We start from the raw sequence: 21066 nt of genomic DNA on the forward strand, positions 1-21066 counted from the left end.
GTGTGTGGACCTAGTTTTCACCCATCAGAAACATTTGCTATCCCTCTGGGTGGACAAGGCTGTGGGAGGCAGGCATTCTCACACACTGCTACAGGCATCTGGTAGTACAACCCCTATGGAGGACAGCTTGACAATCTCTCAGAATTACAAATGAACACACTCCTGTTAACCCAGCAATCCTGCCTTCTGGACTATACACTTTATTTATATTTCTGCAAAATTGAAATGAAATACAAGGTTACTCATTTCAACACAGTGTGTCATAGCAAAATAAACAATCTAAATGTTCATCAACAGGCCTTGAGTTAAATAAACTATGATGCATCCATACAACAAAGTGCTATACTGTTGTAAAAACAAGGAGGAAACTTTTCTTGTACTGATAGGGAAAAAAAATCCAAGATATATTGTTAAATGGAAAGAAAGCAAGGTGGAAGACTGCATTTATTTTAAAATAAGTACCAATTTTAATATATACGTAAAAGACACAAGGTAGCTCTGGTTGCTTCTAGGAGGGATGACAGGGTGGGTGGCTGGGAACAAGAGTCCAGGGCAGGCGTCACTGCATGTGCTTTGGAAACTGCTGCTTTATGAATCATATTAAGATATTACATATTAAGAAAATAACTGTATTAAAGTAAATAATTAAATGTCTTGCTCAGGATATCAGAGCTGGCCTTCCACCTCAACAAAGGCAGCAGCTCTGGCTTTTCAATTTCCAAAATAGGCCTGGGAGAAAGTCTGGTCCCAGGCACAGGTGCATAATCCTGGACTCCCACCCCTGCTGCTGCCTCTGGGTCTCACCCACTGCAGCATCTGAAGGGTCTGCTGAAGTCCAGAAACCAGACTTGTCCAAAGAGAGACACACACGGTCCTGCTCACTGAAAATATTTCTATCCCCAGAACTGCCAGCCAACCTTGACTACCTAAGCCTCTCACTGCTGAGGATACATGGAGCTGAGTGGGACTGGTGAACACATACCTCCACCTTCCAGGGTTGGTCTGGACTAGCCCGGGTCTCCTGGTCACCAACACCCCCAAACGCTTTCAATTCCCACTTTCTCCAGAACCATGACACTGCATGTATACCCGCTCACCAAGTGCTCACTACCTGAATGGCTGCTCATCATGCGGACAGCCTTGGCCTTGGCCAGCTCCAGGGCGGTGATCCACTGTTGCCGCTCCACCTCCGAGCTGGCCTTGAGGTGGTAGGTCCTTGCCCCACTGGTCAGCACGATACCACAAGAGTCCTCCGTGTCAAAGTGCGCAGTGGACAGGTTGATGGTGCCACGGCAGGTGTGGGCCATTTCACCCTGATTTCTGTAGGATGCAAGAGAAAGTATGGGGTGAGGCTCCCAAACTCAATAGCTCTGACTAAAGAAAGCCTCAAGGCCTCAGAATCTCAGACCCTTCAAGCTGGGAGAGACCCTGGAGTCAGAGTTGGGAGACAATGACTGACAGGACTGACTGGAAGGTGCTTGGCTGAGGGGTGATCCGTGGGGAGATGGCAGAGGGAGGAGGGCCTGTATCAATACCAACTGCAGGGTATGCCTGCTGTGGGCTGAGACTTTGCACAGGAAATGGAGAAGGGTGACTGTCTAGGGTCACCTTTTAAGTGGGAAGATGTCAGCATCTGTCAGGCAGTATAGACGTCTAACTCCATCCCAGCCTCCTTCCACTAAGTCTCAGAACTACAGAGGTGGAGCAGGATGGGAATCTGTCACTGAAAATGAGATGAGAGACCTGGAACCTCAAGGAGTGAACTTGGAGGCACCCCCTACACCCCTCCCCACTGGCAGGAGTCACCTGGGCATAGAGATCTGCAGACCAAGGATGCCACCATGACGACAAATGAAAGAAGGCAATGGCTGGGCTAACACAGTGTGAACTCATGACAGGCACTGACCCTTTGCCAGTTACAAGATTATGAAGCTAATGGTACCAAAGTAAGGGAAAGCAGAGGTGACTGAGTGTGGGCCATTTCCAGCTCTGACCAATGTTTGAAAATGGAGACTGGATCTACTTAACTCCCTCCTTCACACACTCAAAGGAAATTGAGAACCCTCACAACATACCAAATCTTCTTCCATAGACTGTGTTGGAAAAGGAAGAGCCACTGGTCAGTATGTAACACTGCCAGTGACAGGAGCTCATTTGGCAATTCTGCTGTCTTTTGATGCTCCTTTATTTCTCCTGGCTCTTCCTCATCTGTTATCTTCTTGATTCTTCTATCAGTTCTATTTTTTAAAGATTTGCTTGTTTGTTTCTAGAGAGAGCGAGTGAGAGCACACAGGTGAGCAGGGGGAGGGGCAGAGGGAGAAGGAGAAGAGAATCTCAAGCAGACTCCCCACTGAGCATAGAGCCCAATGAAGGGCTCCATGTAGGGCTTGATCTCACAACCCTGAGATTATGACCTGAGCCAAAATCAAGAGTCAGATACTTAACTCACTGAGGCGCCCTTCTTCTACCAGTTCTAAAGTCAAATGACTTGACAATAAGACATTCATCTTTCATGTGAACAGTAGCCTCCTTTTCCGATTCTCTTCTGCTTTGGTTACATTCCTTAGAGAAGATGACATAGTTTATACCCGAGGAGAGGTCCAATTCATAGATGCTGACATATTCCACTTGAAGGAGACTCCTAATTTACAAAACTGGCAAAGTTGGGCATGCCTGTTGGAGGCTTTACCTTTTAGATCAAAGGATTTTTAGGTTAGAGACCGTTCAGGTATTTTTTAATTATTATTATTCATGGGAGGCACAGAGAGGGGGGGGAGAGAGGGAGAGAGAGAGAGGCAGAGACACAGGCAGAGGGAGAAGCAGGCTCCATGCAGGGAGCCCGACGTGGGACTCGATCCCGGGTCTCCAGGATCACGCCCTGGGATGAAGGTGGCGCTAAACCGCTGAGCCACCGGGGCTGCCCTAGACTGTTCAGGTATTAAACATTATAGTAATTATCCAAAAATGCCACTCTGTCTCAGCTGAAAAAGGAGGGGAGGATGACTGTTCTAGACAGAGGGAACCAAAGTGGCAAAGACCATGAGGCTAGGTGGAGTATATAGCTTTCAAAGAACAGGAAAAAGTTCCATGTGGCTGGAGCATTGAGAACAACAAAGTGAAGGAGAAAAAGATACAGCTAGAAAATTGTACAGGAACCAACTGTAATGCCTTGCAGGTTATGCTAAAGATTTAGACTTTTTTTCTTTTTAAAGATTTTATTTATTCATGAGAGACACGGTGGGGGGGGGGCAGAGACACAGGCAGAGGGAGAAGCAGGCTCCATATGCAGGGAGCCTTAGGTGGGATTCCATCCCAGGTCTCCAGGATCACACCCTGGGCTGAAGGTGGCGCTAAACCACTGAACCCTAAATATTTAGACTTATCTCAAACAAAAACAGTGGGCCTCCTGGGCCTAACGTCAAGAAAGAAGCAGGGGTGGCCAAGAGTTATAGAAATTCCTATAGCAAATAGGGAAGAGAAGTACTTGGGGTGAGATGGGGATATGGAAGCCCAGCCACTGTGTGGTATTAGGGCTGGGCTGGAAGTTACCCAGTGGCTATTGCATTGGATTACAATCCATTGACTAAATAAATATCCCTGTGTCCATAGTCAAAGGGATAAATAAATCAGGGAGAAGGGTTCTTTCTTAATGAACATAAATGTGATCATAGAAATAGAAAATCACTGAATGCAATGTGTGATTCTGAATTGGATTATAAAAGATTTTAAAAAGACATTAAAGAAAAACTTGTGAAATATGAATAAAGTTGGAGGTTTAGTTAATAGTATCTAACAACACTAATTTTCCACTTTTGATAATTGTACTTTGCTGAGATAAGATGTTAACATTTGGGGAAGCTAGATGAAGGGCATGTGAGAACTCTCTGTACCTGCAACTCTTCTATAAGTCTGTTATTTCTTTTTTCTATTCTTTTCTTTTTTTCTTCTTTTTGTTAGTAGATATCCCGTTTATTATAAAAGTACACAACTCAGGAACAGTCAGATGGAAGAGATACATAGGATAAGGTTTAGGGAAAGGGTATGGAGTTTCCATCATCTCTGAGTGTGCCACGTCCCCAAATCTCTACATGTTCACCTACCTGGAAACTCTCCAAGCTGCAGTCTAAGTTACTTCAAAATTACAAATAATCTTTTTTAGGGGAACCTGGGTGGTTCAGTGGCTGAGTGTCTGCCTTTGGCTCAAGTCATTATCCCGGGGTCCTGGGATCGAGTCTCTCATTGGGCTCCTGCAGGGAGCCTACTTCTCCCTCTGCCTAAGTCTCTGCCTCTCTTTCTGTGTCTCTCATGAATAAATAAAAAAATCTTTTTTAAAAATAATAATCTTTTTTAATGCTGCCATCACACTCTGCCCAGGGCTACAGCTGATATGAAATCTTGTGTCCAGAACCTGAACTCACTTGCCATCAGGCTCAGTGACAGAGTTGGAGATATTCCCAATGTCACTGAAGGACAGAAGCCCTAACTCAGCCCCCATCATAAAGCTTGGTTCTGGACAAGGCTCTCCACAGAGTGAGGTGAAGGCACTTTAAAAATCACTAGAAAAAGAGGAGTAGAGTGGTGGGTAAGGCTCAGAGAGGGAGGGAGGATCTCCCAGTGAAGATAAACTGAAAGCCAAAACTCAAAACCTATGAAGAAAATTAATGCTAACAAAGAAAACAACAAAGTCAAATGCTCAGCAGATGAATCACTTCAGACAAAATGGATCTATCAGAATATTTTTTAAATGAACATAAAATAGGCTTAATATTATTAAAGATGAAGGAAAAACATCAATAAAGAGCAATTATTTGTGAAACAAAAACTGGTAGGGATGCCTGGGTAGCTCAGTGGTTGAGAGTCTGCCTTTGGCTCAGGGTGTGATCCCCAAGTCCTGGGATTGAGTCCCACATTGGGCTCCCGGCATGGAGCCTGCTTCTCCCTTTACCTATGTCTCCGCCTTTCTCTCTGTGTCTCTCATGAATAAAGAAATAAAATCTAAAAAAAAAAAAAAAAAAAGCTGGTAAAAATGAAACAAGAACAGGTAGGTATGAAAAGTAACCAGAGAATTTCAGCAAATGAAAATATAGCAGATAAGCTTTACCAGTCACCTAGCATCCACATCTAAATTTAAACTTAACTCTTTGTTACTAGAGTTACTTTTTATTAAAAGACTTGAGATTAATTTTTCAGTTTTTGTTCTGTATCAGAAGAAATTATATAGGGGCACATGTGAATTTAGGAATTAAACACCCATTAAAATCATTAAATACATTTGCTTGTCTTGGAATTTAACTATGTTCTTTTTTTCTTTCATTTAGATGTTTTGTGGTTAATCCCTGCTCCACCAGTAGCCAAAGTGATATTTTTTTTTGTCCTGTTATTCAGTTTTTTAAAACTTCAATGCCTTCAAAGTTAGTTCCAAAAGTATCTAAAATTCAGGACATTTCCTAAAATTCTGGTTGTTTTTTGGGAGTGGTGCATCTACCCATGTTGTATATAAGAGTATTTGTTTCTCCCATTGTGCGTCCTGGCTAATGCAACCCTTCTATGAGAGCTGACCCTTCCAGGGCCACCCAACATCCCAGATAGTGGAAAAGTTAAAGCCCCACTCATAGAAAACTGTGTACTTGGGTCTGTAAGCTGCAGTGGCAACTCCTGTCCTACCTTCCCTGGATGGGAACTTTAGAAGTGTAAAGCAACCCAGAACCATCTATTCTCATCAATCCCTGGGCACCTTCAGTGCCTCAAGACAAACTAGGCTATGTCCTAGGGCCTGCCAGTTATGTCAGAGCTCATATCCAGCACACATGATCATTTATCTTCTGCCAGTTTTTAAAAGAAACATGTTTTGTGGCATTACTTTACATTTGGTGGATATTTTAAGTATTTAGAACAAGACAAAATATGGAACACCTTGTAAACTTAACCATAAGAGAGCTTACCATAACTAATACCCTTCTAAGTGAATCACAAATCAGCCAAATAACATTCAGCAGTTCTGATGGCCAATGTCCTTGCCAGAGATGAGACCATGATACCAGTTATCAGAACTTAGAAGCCTGTAATAGTTAAGTAGCACGTCCTAAACACTAACTAAGCTGTAATAGTTAATGTAGCACTTTGGCTAGAGACTAACCCACCTGTATTGGGTACAAACCTTGTACACCAGAGTCCCCTCACCACCTCCTCTATTATCTTTCTTAGAACCCCATTTGGCTTGAGTCGCTCCTCCATTTCTGGGCTTGGCAGGGATGCTGAATCTCAGAGTATGAGATCTGGCTTCCCGATTGCCCATCGAGAGACCCGATTTTTGTAACCCACTAATGTGAAAAGGTTAACACCTCACAGGCTGAACAATGACCAGTGGGAAGTGGGAAATAGATGGGAAGCAGGCAGGTAAATACTCCTCACTTTTCCCCTCAGTGGACTTTTCTAAAGTATGTTTTATCCTTGCAAACCTTCTGGAGAAGTCCATGAGCCTAGAGAACATAAGTAGTCTATGACCCTTGAGTTTGCTGTGAAGTGGTAGCCACCTCAATAAAGTTTCACATTACTTTGGATCTTTGCCTTGCCTTTCTTTACCTTTTGGCCTCCACATCACCAACGCTCATCTTGCTGAGTGTCCAGCCTGCCAGCAGGAGGGACTGACACAAAACCTCCATGGCATGACCCCCTCCTTGGGGAGAACAAGATAGCCACCAACTAGATCAGATCACTTTCACCTTGTGTGTGTGGACAGGGCAGGGGTCGGGTATTGAGTGATTTTTCCTTACTGGAATCCATGTGTTTTCTGGTAATGGTGTTGCCTTCAGCAGCACTATGGTCTGGTTATTGAATCCTCATTCACTGGCCTGGATTCTTATATGACACAGCCTCAAAGTCACCATTTCAACTGAGAAAGTGAACCAATGACTCCTGACTGGAGTTCACTGATCTCACTGTGAACCCTACTGTCACTCAGGAGCAGCCAACCTGACAGAAGAATGGAATGGCCTATTGAAGGCTCAGCTTGGGAGCACCTGGGTGGCTCAGTGGTTGAGGATTTACCTTTGACTCAGGTGATTCCGGGGAATCAAGTTCTGTATCAGGCTCTCCACAGGAAGCCTGCTTCTCCCTCTGCCTATGTCTTTGCCTCTCTCTCTGTGTCTCTCATGAATAAATAAATAAAATCTTATAAAAAGAAAAAAAAAAGAAGGCTCAGCTGGGGCATCTCCTGGGGAGATGTCTTATGGGATTGACCATCTAACCTCCAGGATGAAGCATATGCCTTGAACTGACAGCTGATATCTGGTGCTGTGTCCTATATAATTACAGAAGATGTGTCCCCGTGAGCCCTGCTCACCATTACTCATGGTGACACCTTGCAAAGTTAGTGCTTCCTATCAGTTGGGCTCAGCTGGTTTAGAGGTTCTGCTTCCAGGAAAAGGGGAAGCACAACACAATAAGGCATGCATTAAATCAGAAGCTGATGCTGCCCTCTGGCCACTTTCTGCCCCTTGTAACAGTGACCAACAGACCAAGAAGAGAATGACAATACTGCTGGGGTTACTGATGCTAACCACCATGAAGAGTTAGGTTAGTAGCACATATGGGGATGGGAGGGGAATGCCTGGAATTGATCTGAGGGGAGTCCCTGAGGACTTTCTTAACACTTCCATGTCTGGCAGTGGTTATTAATGGGAAAGGCAACAAGGAAGTTGCCAGAGTGCTGGAAGAGAGCAAAGAGGATCTAGAACAGGTGGTGGAGGAGGAAGATAATGAATATCCATTACAGTGTCAGGACAGACAGGACAGCAGCGAATGAGCTTGTGTCGCGGGCTTCTTGCTTCCCTCTGCCAGGTAACCCCAGCAGGCCACCAGGAAGAGGCGTCTGTAACTGCTCAGATTTGCTCCTCCCCTCCCAGGGAAGGGGTAAAGATGTCTTCATTCTCTTAGGAGAATCGGGGTTCCCACATTGTAGTAGGAGATCTGATACCATGGGAGGGCATGAGAGGACCTGAGTAGCACAAGGTGTGGAGTGTATTGGACACAAACCTTTGTGCACCTTCTTGGGTTCCCTCGGCCACCTCCTTCCCTGTCTCTCTCTGTCACTACCTCAGCCTTGCCTGATTGTCCCTCTACTTCCGGACTTTTGTGAAATGTTTTGTAGGAAACAGAAGGTGGAAGCAAAAGGGGCGCAGATCAATTCACCCTCCACTCTTTCTTCTGCAGACTGCTCAGAGGTATGTTTTCTCCTTGCATATCTTCTGGAGATGTCCCTATGGCAGGCCTCCTGTATCTCTCTGCAGCTCACCTGTCCACTTCCCGTTTCTACCTCTCCCCCCTGGGATTGCGCCTTGTACGTAAAGTGTCAGATCTTGGGTGCCTGGGTGGCTCAACTAGTTAAGTGATCAGCTCTTGCCTTCACCTCAGGTCATAATCTCATGGGTGGTGGGATCAAGCCCCTCATCAGGCTCTGAACCCAGAGGGGAGTCTGCCTGGGGATTCTCTCCCTCTGCCCCTCCCCCTACTTGTGCTCTCTCATTCCCTCTCTCTCTAAGGTAAAAAAATCAATCTTAAAAAAAAAAGAAATAAAACACAAAGTGTCAGCTCTTTAATCCTTGCCTTGGTCTATGTTTTCTAGAGAACCTTCATAAAAAATAGGCAAATAATAATAATAATAATAACTGACAAGCAGCAAATTCAGATCAAGATCCACAGAAAGACAAAGGCTACTAATTTAGAGCAAAGCACTTAGCCTTGTGTGTGACTTTCATTCAATGCTAGCTCAAGCTGAGTCTGATTCATTAGCAAAGTGTGCTCCAATCTTCCAAACCCAAATTCAGTAGTACTTCCTATGGGTCACTATATATAGGAATTGCGCTAGAAATTGGAGAGGGGGTAAATAGATAAATAAAACACATTTTCTGGTCTCAAAGAAAATTCCATCTTGTGAAAGCGACAGGCCTGTAAATGGCAAGCTACTATTTAATAGGCAGAGGAAAATAAATTCAAAATGGAGTATTCACTTTAGGAAAATTCATTGAGTTGTATACTTATAATTTACCTACTTTTCTCCATGTATGTTACACACATATAGTATATTGTGTGTTACAGATACAACCATTGTCAAAAAAGTTTTGTTTTGTTTTTTTAATTCATGAGAGACAGAGAAGAGGCAGAGACACGGGCAGAGGGAGAAGCAGGCTCCCTGTAGGGTCTCGATCCCAGGACCCCAGGATCATGACCCGAGCCAAAGGCAGCTGCTCAACCACTGAGCCACCCAAGCATCCCAAAAGTTTGTTTCAAAAACAAACTAAAAATGGAAGAATAGGTTGCCAGTGGTGGGAGCTCAGAAAACAGAACGACCCCTTCTGTCCTAGGGGGATCAAGAAGGTACACTGGAACAGAATTTCAAACAATGAGGGGACTCTGCCCAGGCAAAGGCTAGGAGGAAGGTCAGACCAACCCAGAGCAGTGATGTGGGTGGAGGGTGTGGCTCTAGGAAAGTTTCAGGATCCAAGGCAGCCAAAGAAGTCCAGACATGGCCTGGCTTGATAATGGGTATTATGAGTTAAACTCTATTGACCAGAAAGATATGTTGAAATTCTAATCCTCAGTACCTGCAAATGTGACCTTATTTGGAAATATGGTATTTGAGGTTATAATCAGGTTAAGATGAAGTAATTAGGGTAGGCCCTAATCCAGTATGACTGGTATCCCTATAAGAGGAGGAAGAAAAACACAGAGACACAAGGCAGCAGAGATGGGAGTGATGTATCTACAAGCCAAGGAACACCAAGGATTACTGGCAAACATCAGAAGCTAGCCAGGCCTGGAACAGAACCTCCCCTAGAGGCTTCAGAGAGAGTGTAACTCTGCTAATCCCTTGATTTTGGACTTCTAGCCTCCAGGACTGTAAGACAATAAATTTCTGCTGTTTTAAGCCACCTAGTTTATGGTGCATTATCACAGTATCCCTAGGACACTAAACATGATGTCTGAACAGATAGATGAGCTCACAGAAATGGCCTTCTAGAAGCTGCCATGTCTGGCAGCTGGTTTATTCCTACATATCAATCATGGGACTGCATTTCAACTCTCCATCCAGTCCCTACCTAGAACAGTCTGTCACCACAGCACCCATATCGCTCCTCTTTTTTTTTTTTTTAAAAAAAAAGATTTTATTTATTTATTCATGAGAGACACACACACAGAGAGAGAGAGAGAGAGAGAGAGAGAGAGAGAGAGAGAAAAGCAGGCTCCATGCAGGGAGCCCGACGTGGGACTTGATCCAGGGTCTCCAGGATCACGCCCAGGGCAAAAGGCAGGTGCCCAACCGCTGAGCCACCCAGGGATTCCCCATATTGCTCCTCTTGTTCCTAGAGCAGCTCTGTCCCAGAACTACCCATTGCAGTTCAGAGCTTTTCCATTTTCCTATACCACTGAGGCTGGAGCACCCAAAATGGCCTTCAGCAAAGATTCCAAGGATTCAGGTTTCACCAATGACATGCATTAACACAAGATTTAAATGTAGAAGTAAGTTAAGAGGGAAGTGAGCAGAAGAAAAGTTATCCATTGTGGTGGCAGGGACTCTGACAGAGGGAGCAGGCTTTTTAGCCATCGGCTTCCCAATTCTGTGGCTCCCTACAGCAGCATCTGCTGCCTCCAGCAGAGCTAGTGAGAGTGTGAGGACCTACAATGCTCCTTTCAGCTAGCAGCTGCTCCTCCAGCCTTCCCAGGGACTAGGAAGCTACCTCACCTCTGACAGCACAGCCTTTAGGCTAACACTAGCCAGAGTCATTTCTGGTATGCTCAGCTGAGTTCTGGCCAAGGCACCTTCCCAGAGGCTACATCATCTCAGAATGAATACCTGCGACTGCAATCAAGATTGCAGATCTTGTGATGTGTGCTGATATGTGCTGCCTGAGATCTCTGGCAACCAAGGCACACACAGGCCAATTCTATGCATTCGCAGAGGGTTTTGTTTTGTTTTGCAGAGGTTTTAAAATCTGGATCTAGAGATGCCAAATGGATAGCCAAAAACCCAATTTAAACATAGGCAAAAGATTTGAACAGATACTTCACAAAAGACGATCTCCAAGTGGCTAAATGAACATATGATCACTGATCAGTAAACATACGTATGCATCATGATCCAACAGTTCCACTCCTATGGACTTCCCCATTAGGGACGTATGTATACTTGTGGTTATTAAAAGACATGTCCTGGAATGTCTGCAGTACTCTTCCTAAAAGCCCAAAACTGTACCAACCCGTATATCCATCATGCTCAAATGGATAAACAACTGGTGGCTTATCCATGTGATGACTTATCCAAATGGCGGAGTGTTGTACAGCAATGTGAATAAATGCATAAGAACATACACAAACAAGCTGGAAGAACCTTACAAATACAATGCTGAGCAGAAGAAGCCAGACACAAAGAAAATGTATTGTGAGACTCTACTTAGAGAGAAAATACAGTAACAGGCAAAACTGAGCTCTGGGATAAGAAATCAAGGCAGCAGTTGCCTGTGGGAAGCAATGACTGGAGGGGACAAGTGGGAGGCTCCTGGGGGTAGGGGATGGTCATGTTTTACTTCTTCTCTTTACAGGAGAATCGGCTATTCACTGTGTTCATTTTGAGAACATCCCCTGTACACTTACCTGCCACTTGTCTCTATGCATATCCAACTTCATTAAAACTTAACATTAAAAAGAACAGGGATGGGGGATTCTTTCATGACAGTAGAGGCAGCAGTGACTCTGCTGAAGCAATGAATCAAAGTTCTCAAGGGCAGCAGAGGTAGCAGAACTCCAGGAGCATCAACATCCAGTGCCCAGGTGGCAATGTCCTCTCCAGGACATGACTTTGGTTTGCCAAACGTGGCTGCCCAGCCTGCCTTGTTCTCGCCCCCCTCTGACAGCTCTGTCCTCCTGCCTTTTCATAAATCCTATGAGCTCCTATACATCCTTTTTTGCTTAAAATATCCAGAGCTGGGTTTCTATTGTTCTTGACTGAGCACCTGCTAGTACAGGTGGACAGTGGCCACAGAAGGGATATGAGAGGGCAGTGAAAAGAATCATACAAGAGACATAGGCAGGAGAAAGAGTAGATTTTGGTTCTTGTACCTCTCCAGACACAAGGATGTTGTTAGGACCTGTTCAGGTCTAAGTAACAAAGCTCAGGCTATTCGTTTTATCTACCACATCCTGAGGGCTTACCTTAGAAGTATCTCACATGGATTAGCCACTTAAGATATGATAGGAAAGGCAGGAATGTTACCTTTCTGGAATGTTACCTTCCAGATGCAGAGGCTGAAAGGCTTGGCTATGTGGGCAGCCCACAGGGGACCAAGCCACTAGAGCCAGGCCCATCCGTCCACCTGCAGCCCTGTCTCTTACCCACGGGAGTGCATGGACATGTCCCCACGCTTCATTTCTACTTTCAAAAGTCATCAGAGCTGGTTAAATAGCACCATCCAGAAAATGCTCAATATGGCAACTGTCAGAAGTGGCCAATTGAACAGAAGCATCTACTGCATGGATGAGACTATCACCATGAGACCTGACACTGTTTCGCTTGGCTTCTGGCCTCATTCTTTTCCATTTAAAGCTTCCCTTGAGAAATGTGAAATAATTGTTGCTGCAAATTCTATAGGAAGGACATTTCTAATGTAATTTTTTTTAATAAAAAAGGAGACTTGGGAGCATTCTCCAATTACTGAAACTCACATCACTACATGTTTACACAAATAGATGGTGACAGAGAGCAATTTATAAAAGGCCAGCACATTTCTCCATACAACTTACATCTAGATAGTACTTCACTTTCCACAGGAGACTGTCACCAACACGATTCCTTCAATCCTCATAAGAACCCATAAAGTGGGCAAATATTTAAGCAAATGTTGATTTGGCAGGTCCCTGCAGGAGGGAATTAGCCTCATTTTACAATCAAGAAAGGGGAAGAGGCCAGGAAAAGGTAAATCATGTCCAGGAAAAGGTAAATCATGTGCCCTCATCCATAAAACTGGTAAACAATAAAGCCAACTAGAACTGGGTATCTCTGCCACCAACACAGGGCTCTTTCCATGGAGAATCCTAAGGTATCCATCCAGGAAATGCTTTATTCTGGTCATTACTTCTGTTTGTCGCTTGCAAGTGAAAACATAAGTTCCATGAGACAGAACTGGCCTATCTTGTCCTTACCTGGCTCAGAGCTGACGCATGGTGAGAACTCAGAGGTGGTGGGCTGGCTGCCAGAATTCATGCGTGAGTGTTACACAAGCAGGGGGACAAACCCAGGGAGATAATCCAGCCCCAGCGCCACCCAAAGCCCTGCCAACCTCACACATTTAAGGTGGAACAGCAGGATAACAACACCTCACCCTTCCACATCACTCACTGAAAATTAACAAGACTCTTTTTGTGGTTCCACCAAAATGTCAAAATACCATGTACCACCCATCAACGACTAAGGTGGTTCCTAAGATTCTTAAATGGAAACCCTGTCACAGAATATTAGACAAATGCTTTAGATCTCAAATTTAGACTAAAATGCCTCATCAGGTAGAAAATGGATGAACACGTCACTTTTGTTGCCAATGCCATAACAATAAGCCACGACGTTTTTCCAAGTCATTTACGCTTTTAAATTGTGAGGCTGGTCAGGCGAAAGCTGACCTGGACTTCACTGAAAAGAATGTCAAGTCCTCTCCAGCCTGCCTCCTCAATCTCCTTCAAAGCCACCCTCTGCACTGCAGCTGTTCCGCTCAGCCCTGCACTGGGCCATGGTTATCCCTTACTCAGACACACCCATAGTCTCCTCATCAGCCTCTGCCACTCCCCTGTGGCAGAGCTACCTTTTTCTAAAACTTCATTCTGAATCTGTCAATATACTGCGTTAAACCCTTCGACAACTCTCCTATTCCTTCAGGACAAAGTCCTTGCTCCTGAATATGACTTACCAGCTCTTCCTGAATAGAAATCTACTGTTTCTCCTGCCTGTGTCTCTTGTAAGACTCTCTTCACTGCCCTCTCTGCCCTCTGACATCCCTTCTGTGGCCACTGTCCACCTGTACTAGCAGGTGCTCAGTCAAGAACAATAGAAACCCAGCTCTGGATATTTTAAGCAAAAAAGGATGTATAGGAGCTCACAGGATTTCTGAAAAGGCAGGAGGATAGAGCTGTCAGAGGGGGGCGAGAACAAGGCAGGCTGGGCAGCCACGTTTGGCAGACCAAATCATGTCCTGGAGAGGACATTGCCACCTGGGCACTGGATGTTGATGCTCCCGGGGCTCTGCTACCTCTGCTGCCCTTGAGAACTAGTCATTGCTGCCTCTACTGCCATGAAAGAATCCCCCATCCCTGTTCTTTTAAATGTTAAGTTTTAACGCATTTTGATATTTAAAGTGGCACAACATTTTTCAAAGGCTGAAAGGAAAGAAGTGCCAACCCAGAATCCAGTGAAAATACCCTCTAGGAATGATGGAAAAGGACATTCTGAAATGAAGGAAAACAAAGAGAACTTGTCACCAGCAGATGTACCTTAAAACAATGGCAAAAGAAAGATTCTCTAAAAAGAAAGGAAATGATAAAAAGAAAGAATCTTAGAACATCAGGAAGGAAGAAAGAACATTAAACAAATTTATGGCTAAAGACAATAGATATTCCTTCTCTTGAGTTTTCTAAATTATATTTGATGGTTGAAGCAAAAATTTAAACACTGTATGATGTGGTATGATGTGGTTCTACATGTATGTAGAATATTTAAGACTACTAGACTATAAATGGGGGCAGGTAAAGGAACTTAGAGGGAAGTAAATTTTCTATACTTCATTGAAACTGGTTAAATGACATCAGCATATCTGATAAGTTATGTATATATAATGTAAGATATGAAGAATCACTAAAAATGTTATCCAAAGAGATACTCAAAGCACTGTAGAATTAAATACAGTCATCATATGACCCAGATTCCACTCCCAGATATATAACCAAGAGAAATGAAAATATATGTCCCCACAAAAACTTGTACACAAACTTTTACAACACATAAAAGGTGGAAATGATCCACATATCCATAGGTAGATGAATGAACCCCCAAAATAGTATATTATACAATGGAATCATATTCCTACAATGGAATATTATTTAGCCAATAAAGGAACAAAGTACTGGTCTAAGCTACAACTTGGATAAACCCTGAATACTATGCTAAGTGAAAGAAGCCAGTCACAAAAGTCCACATACCATATGACTTCATTCATACAAAAGTCCATGCTAGGGAAACATATAGAGGCAGAAAGTATATGAGTGGTTGCTTAGGGCTAGGGGAAGATTTGGAGGGAGAGGGATGGGCAGAGTAGTGATAGCTAAAGGATATGGGGTTTCCTTTGGAGGTAATGAAAATGTTATAAAATTGACTGTGATGGTTGCACATATCTGTGAATATATTAAAAACCATTAGTTGTATACTTTAAGTGCGTTATTTGTACAGTATGTAGATCATATCTCAAAGGTCAGAACAAGAATAACAACTGCAATACATTGAAAGGCTTCAAGTCAAGAAATTTATAATGATACTAAAAAATAAGTCATTAGTAACCCTGGAGAGATACTAAAAGTCCAACTCATTTGTCTGATAACTGGTGAATAAAGGAAAGCATAGAACATTTTCCCTACCATTTATATTTTAGCAAAACTATTGGGTAACCAAATGGTTAGATGAGGGGAAGTTTCTCTTTATAGAATTATTTTCACTAATAACTACAAAAGGAATGATAGAATATCATCATTTTGTAACCTGTACTGAACTAATGGGTCTAGGAAATTGTCCACGATAGCTGCTAGTGTGTGTGTGTGTGTGTGTGTGTGCGCGCGCGCGCGCAAGAGAGAGAGAGAGAATCAGACAACATGCTTACCCTTTCAATATACCTATGAATCATTTTGCCAATATAACTGAATCTTACTCTGAATCTCTAGCTGTCAGTTTATAGGAAATAAAGGAAATAGAAGAGTATCGTAAGCAACATTATGGAGATGTAATCAGCAAATTCCAGTCTGTGGCAAACTACAGAACAAATGACCTAGTTTCTTCAACCAATAAATTGCAAAAGGAAAAAAAGGAAGAAAGAGAATCTGTAAATCAAAAGAGACGGGGGAGTTCCTTCCCCTTTTCCAGGCAGTGCTCAGCCATGGGGACTCAGCACAACCAGCAGCATCAGGGCAGCCAGGCCTTGAGGTAAAGAGGTATGGCTGGCATCAAAGATGAGCAACACTAAGGTCAAGAAAATTCAGTGAGCCTGACTGGGTGTGAAGGAAAAGACGGAACTTGGTCAGCATGGCTGAGAGAGTAGTTTCATACCTGAAACTGAGCAAATATTTAAATATATTGAGGATAGTAGGAGCCAGAGCTCTTTTTGTCAGAGTTTGAAGTAGGAAAAATGGAAGGAGAGAGTGAGAAAAAAACTATCTCTATCCACCGAGAGAACCAGAAGCAATGATGTCCCAGTGACAATGAGTACACCCAGCATCCAGAACTGGGCTTCTAGATATCATTTTCCACTAAAAGGGATGGGGTTCATTACATAAATGCACATTCCAGTATAAGACAAACCAAGAATATTTTGTTGTGGGATGACTGGATGGCTCAGCGATTGAGCATCTGCCTTCAGCTCACAGGATTCAGCATGGAGTCCTGCATTGGGCAGCCTGCTTCTCCCTCTGCCTATGTCTGTGCCTCTTTCTCTGTGTGTCTCTCATGAATAAATAAATGAATCTTTTAAAAAAAGAATATCTTGTTGTTCCAAAAGTAAGGAAATGTTCAGAGTGAAGGGTAATGTCAAAAGTACACAGGGGCCAATTTAAAATGACTCCTCCTACCCAAAGCTGGGAAAATTTGAGTAGCAATATAAATGAGAGTTACTGATAATAACCCACTGGATGAAACAAAAATCTATGAGGTCATATTGATATGAATAGATGAACAGATAATTAAATAAAAAGCTCCTTTTATAGTACAATGTCTTCTGATAAATGTGAAAGGAATGGTGTAAAAAGAAATATCGCCGGGATCCCTGGGTGGCGCAGCGGTTTAGCGCCTGCCTTTGGCCCAGGGCGCGATCCTGGAGACCCGGGATCGAATCCCATGTCGGGCTCCGGTGCATGGAGCCTGCCTCTCCCTCTGCCTGTGTCTTTGCCTCTCTCTCTCTGTGTGTGTGTGACTATCATAAATAAATAAAAAAGAATAAAAAAAATATGTTTAAAGAAATATCACCAACTGGCAACTATCAAAACAATAACTTATTTGATTCAGCCAAGAATAACCAAAAGGTACTAAAAACCAGTGGGATTTGTTAAAGAATTGTGTTTTACCTAGCTTCAAAGTGTCTCCCCATAAAATACATTCTAATTTAATTCTTAATTAATTATCACATTAGTTATATTCTAGTTTTATTCTGGGGTTATTCCAAGTATCTAAATTATAATTTAATTCTAATCAATTATTTGCTGGTTCTAATTAATTGTTTATAATTCCAATTAATTATTAATTCCGATTACTTACTTACGAATTCATTGGTTCTGATCAATTACTTATTAATAATTATAAGTCAACTTTACAGTGGAGAAATCTGGCAACAAACACCATCTTAATCAAATGATAAAAGTTACACCACTACTAGCAAGACTAATCAACATCCTGTGCCTCCTGATATGATGCACTGTGAAGGACATGGTAGTATATCCTGCAGTATTCCTGCCACAAATGTAGGACCTGAATCTAAACATAAGGGAACACTAAGCAATCCTAAACTGAGGCACAATCTACAAAGTAACTGGCATATATTTATCAAAAATTTCCAGGTCATGAAAAACAAGGAAAAATGGAGGAACTGTTCCAGACTGAAACTAAAGTGGTAAGACAACCAAATGCGATCAACAATCCTGAATTGGCTCTTGTACCTCTAAAGGACATAATTGAGACAACTGGAAAAATCTGGATGGCATCCATGGATTAGATGATAGTATTTTTAAAAAAGATTTTATTTATTTATTTATAAGAAACACAGAGACAAAGGGAGAAGCAGACTCCCTGTAAGGAGCCTAATGTGGGATCACGCCCTGAGCTGAAGGTAGATGCTCAACCGCTGAGCCACCCAGGCATCCCTAGATGATAGCATTGTATCAATGTTTACACTGCGGATATAGGAGAATGCCCTTGTTTTAAGGAATACACACTGAAGCACTAAGTGTAATAGGTATCATGTCTGAAACTTACTCTTAAAATCTTAAGAAATATGATGTATAAATATGACATAGAGAATGTAGAGCATAGTAACAATTGGGGGATCTGAGAGTACATGGGTACATAGGAGCTATTTGTGCTATTCTTGAAATTTTCCTCTAAATTTGAAATTATTTCAAAACAAAAAGTTTATTTTAAAAAATCCAGGGAGGACAGCCTGAGTGGCTCAGTGGTTTAAGTGCCTGCCTTCCGCCCAGGGCATGATCCTGGAGTTCCAGGAACGAGTCCCACATCAGACTCCCTGCATGGAGCTTGCCCCTCCTTCTGCCTGTGTCTCTGCCTCTCTCTCTCTCTCTATTATGAATAAATAAAAATAAAAATCTTTAAAAAAATAAGAAAATAAGAAAATAAAAAAATAAAAAATCCTGGGAGAAATATCAATAATTGCAATAAATGGATCTTATTTGGATCCTGATTTCAAGAAACTGTAGAAATGATTTTAAATTAATGAGGATATTTTAATATTGACTGGATATCTAATCTTATCAAAGAATCATTGTTAAACTTTTAGGCATATTAATGCCATTTTGATTTTTTTAAAAAAAACCTTCATCTCTACAGAGATACATACTGAAATATTTATAAATATTAATTATTATTAAAATCATTTTTAAACTAATTATTAAAATTAGGTTAAAGATGTCTGGGACTTGCTTCAAATTAAGTGAGGGTGGAGAGGCTATAGACTGACCTAAAGGTAAGACTTGCTCACATTGAGTGATGGGGATATGGGGCTCATTATACCAACATCTCTACTTTTATATGTTTGAAATTCCCCATAATAATAAAAAAAAATCCATTGCATTTAAAGTTCTTCACTGTGTGTAGTGATGACCAACAGCAGTCCGAACTACTTTTTTTCTTTTTAAAGATTTTATTTATTTATTTTAAAGTAAACTCTATACCCAACATGGAGCTCAAACTCATGACCCTGAGATCAGGAGTCACATGCCCTACCAACTGAGCCAGTCAGGTGCCACTAAGTTGAACTAGTTTGATGGTGAAGGGGACGTCTTGAATCCCAGTGACCAGGCACAGGAATGAGGCTGTGCACTGAGTGTCTCAGGAGGAGATAAAAGATGACAGGTCCCCAGGGCACAGGGCTGGATTTATTTCAAGACCTAGTCATGGGCACAGAACCATTCAGGATAGTTGAAAACAGATTTTTTTTTAAATCATCACACAGTCTCTGTAGCTGCAGCCATAATCTACAGAATGTTCCAGCAACCTAGATTCTTCCTTTTATAAGTGCTCTGTTGGCTTAAAATTTCAGCAGCCCTAAACGTACCCCCCAAAAATACTACACTAAGCAAAGGAGGTTCTAAAAAAGAAAACCAGTTAGCAAGCCAAGCAAAAGACCGAAACGCTACAAATTAGAAGTCAATTAAGGAAACACTTGGATGGAATTTTAACACACCGAGGCCAATTACAAATTTAAATGCACAGATTACAATACAAGCTTACAGATCTGATGGTGAGACATGTAATTTATTCAGGAATTCTACTTCTTCCTTTCATGGCCTCCAAGATGATGCACATTGATATTAATATTAGATGGAATAATCTTATGTAAAACTGACTCCCTCCAGGTTTCAAGTGAAGCAAAAATGGCTGAACTCCTATCAAAACATGACAGCAGCCTGTGAAACTATAGGCCTCACACCACAGGCTGTCACCAACTTCCCAGAGACTGTGTTTAAAACAACTGACACCCCTCCTCGTCATGTTCACTGTTTCATTCAGTCAGTATGACAGGCCAGCCACTTGTTCAGATCAGTGAAGAAAACAGATGTTGAAGAGGATGAAGAAGACATAGGATGAAGGTCCAGGTTCATGGGGTGGTGGCTCTCTCGGGCCTCTGCAGAATCCATCAAGAGTGTATGACTTTCTGTCTCTCCTCTACCATTTGGGCTGAACAAGAGAGGGCCTCATCAGCACAGAGCACTCTCCTATGAAAAGGTTCCTGAACTCCAGAAGGATAGACCACAGCCTGGCTATACCCAAAAGAGCCTTCAAATATGTCTTCTTCATCCTCTGGCAAATCCATCCCTGGTTTCTTTGACTGTACATGATAGACAGAAGTGTGAGCTTAAACGGTAGGTTTTCAACAGTTAAGCATTTACTACTAGCAAAATCCTTACATTCAAAACATCCCTTTTAAATTGAAGCAGTCATCAAAAACCTCCCAAGACACAAAAGTCCAGGGCCAGATGGCTTCCCAGGGGAATTCTATCAAACGTTCAAAGAAGAAACCATACCTATTCTACTAACACTGTTTGTAAAGATAGAAAGAGATGGAGTACTTCCAAATTCGTTCTCTGAGGCCAGCATCACCTTAATTCCAAAACCAGACAAAGACCCCACCAAAAAGGAGAATTACAGACCGATATCCCTGATGAACATGGATGCAAAAATTCTCAACAAGACACTAGCCAATAGGATCCAGCAGTACGTTAAGAAAATTACTCACCATGACCAAGTAGGATTTATCCCTGGGACACAAGGCTAGTTCAACACTCGTAAAACAATCAGTGTGACTCATCATATCAGCAAGAGAAAAACCAAGAACCATATGATCCTCTCATTAGATGCAGAGAAAGCATTTGACAAAATACAGCATCCATTCCTGATCAAAACTCTTCAGAATGTAGGGATGGAGGGAACATTCCTCAACATCTTAAAAGCCATCTACGAAAAGCCCACAGCAAATATCATTCTCAATGGGGAAGCACTGGGAGCCTTTCCCCTAAGATCAGGAACAACACAGGGATGTC

The 21066-nt window shown here is 42.4% G+C and overlaps 1 protein-coding gene across 3 annotated transcripts in view; it reads right to left on the reverse strand.

Annotated features, from left to right (window-relative positions):
- The window catches only part of OSBP2 (oxysterol binding protein 2), a 175437-nt gene that overhangs the window by 137735 nt on the left and 16636 nt on the right, over nt 1-21066 (reverse strand). For 2 of the 3 annotated variants that reach the window (XM_055322760.1, XM_055322759.1), the window contains exon 2: nt 1112-1320. In XM_055322760.1, the coding sequence (XP_055178735.1) occupies nt 1112-1320 (209 nt within the window). Of the gene's footprint in view, nt 1-1111; nt 1321-2075; nt 2267-21066 lie in introns of all 3 variants that reach the window. The other variant, XM_055322761.1, reaches the window with a different exon arrangement.

The sequence above is a fragment of the Nyctereutes procyonoides genome, unplaced genomic scaffold (genome assembly GCF_905146905.1).
Source record: "Nyctereutes procyonoides isolate TBG_1078 unplaced genomic scaffold, NYPRO_anot_genome, whole genome shotgun sequence".
In the NCBI taxonomy this organism is placed as follows: Eukaryota; Metazoa; Chordata; class Mammalia; order Carnivora; family Canidae; genus Nyctereutes; species Nyctereutes procyonoides.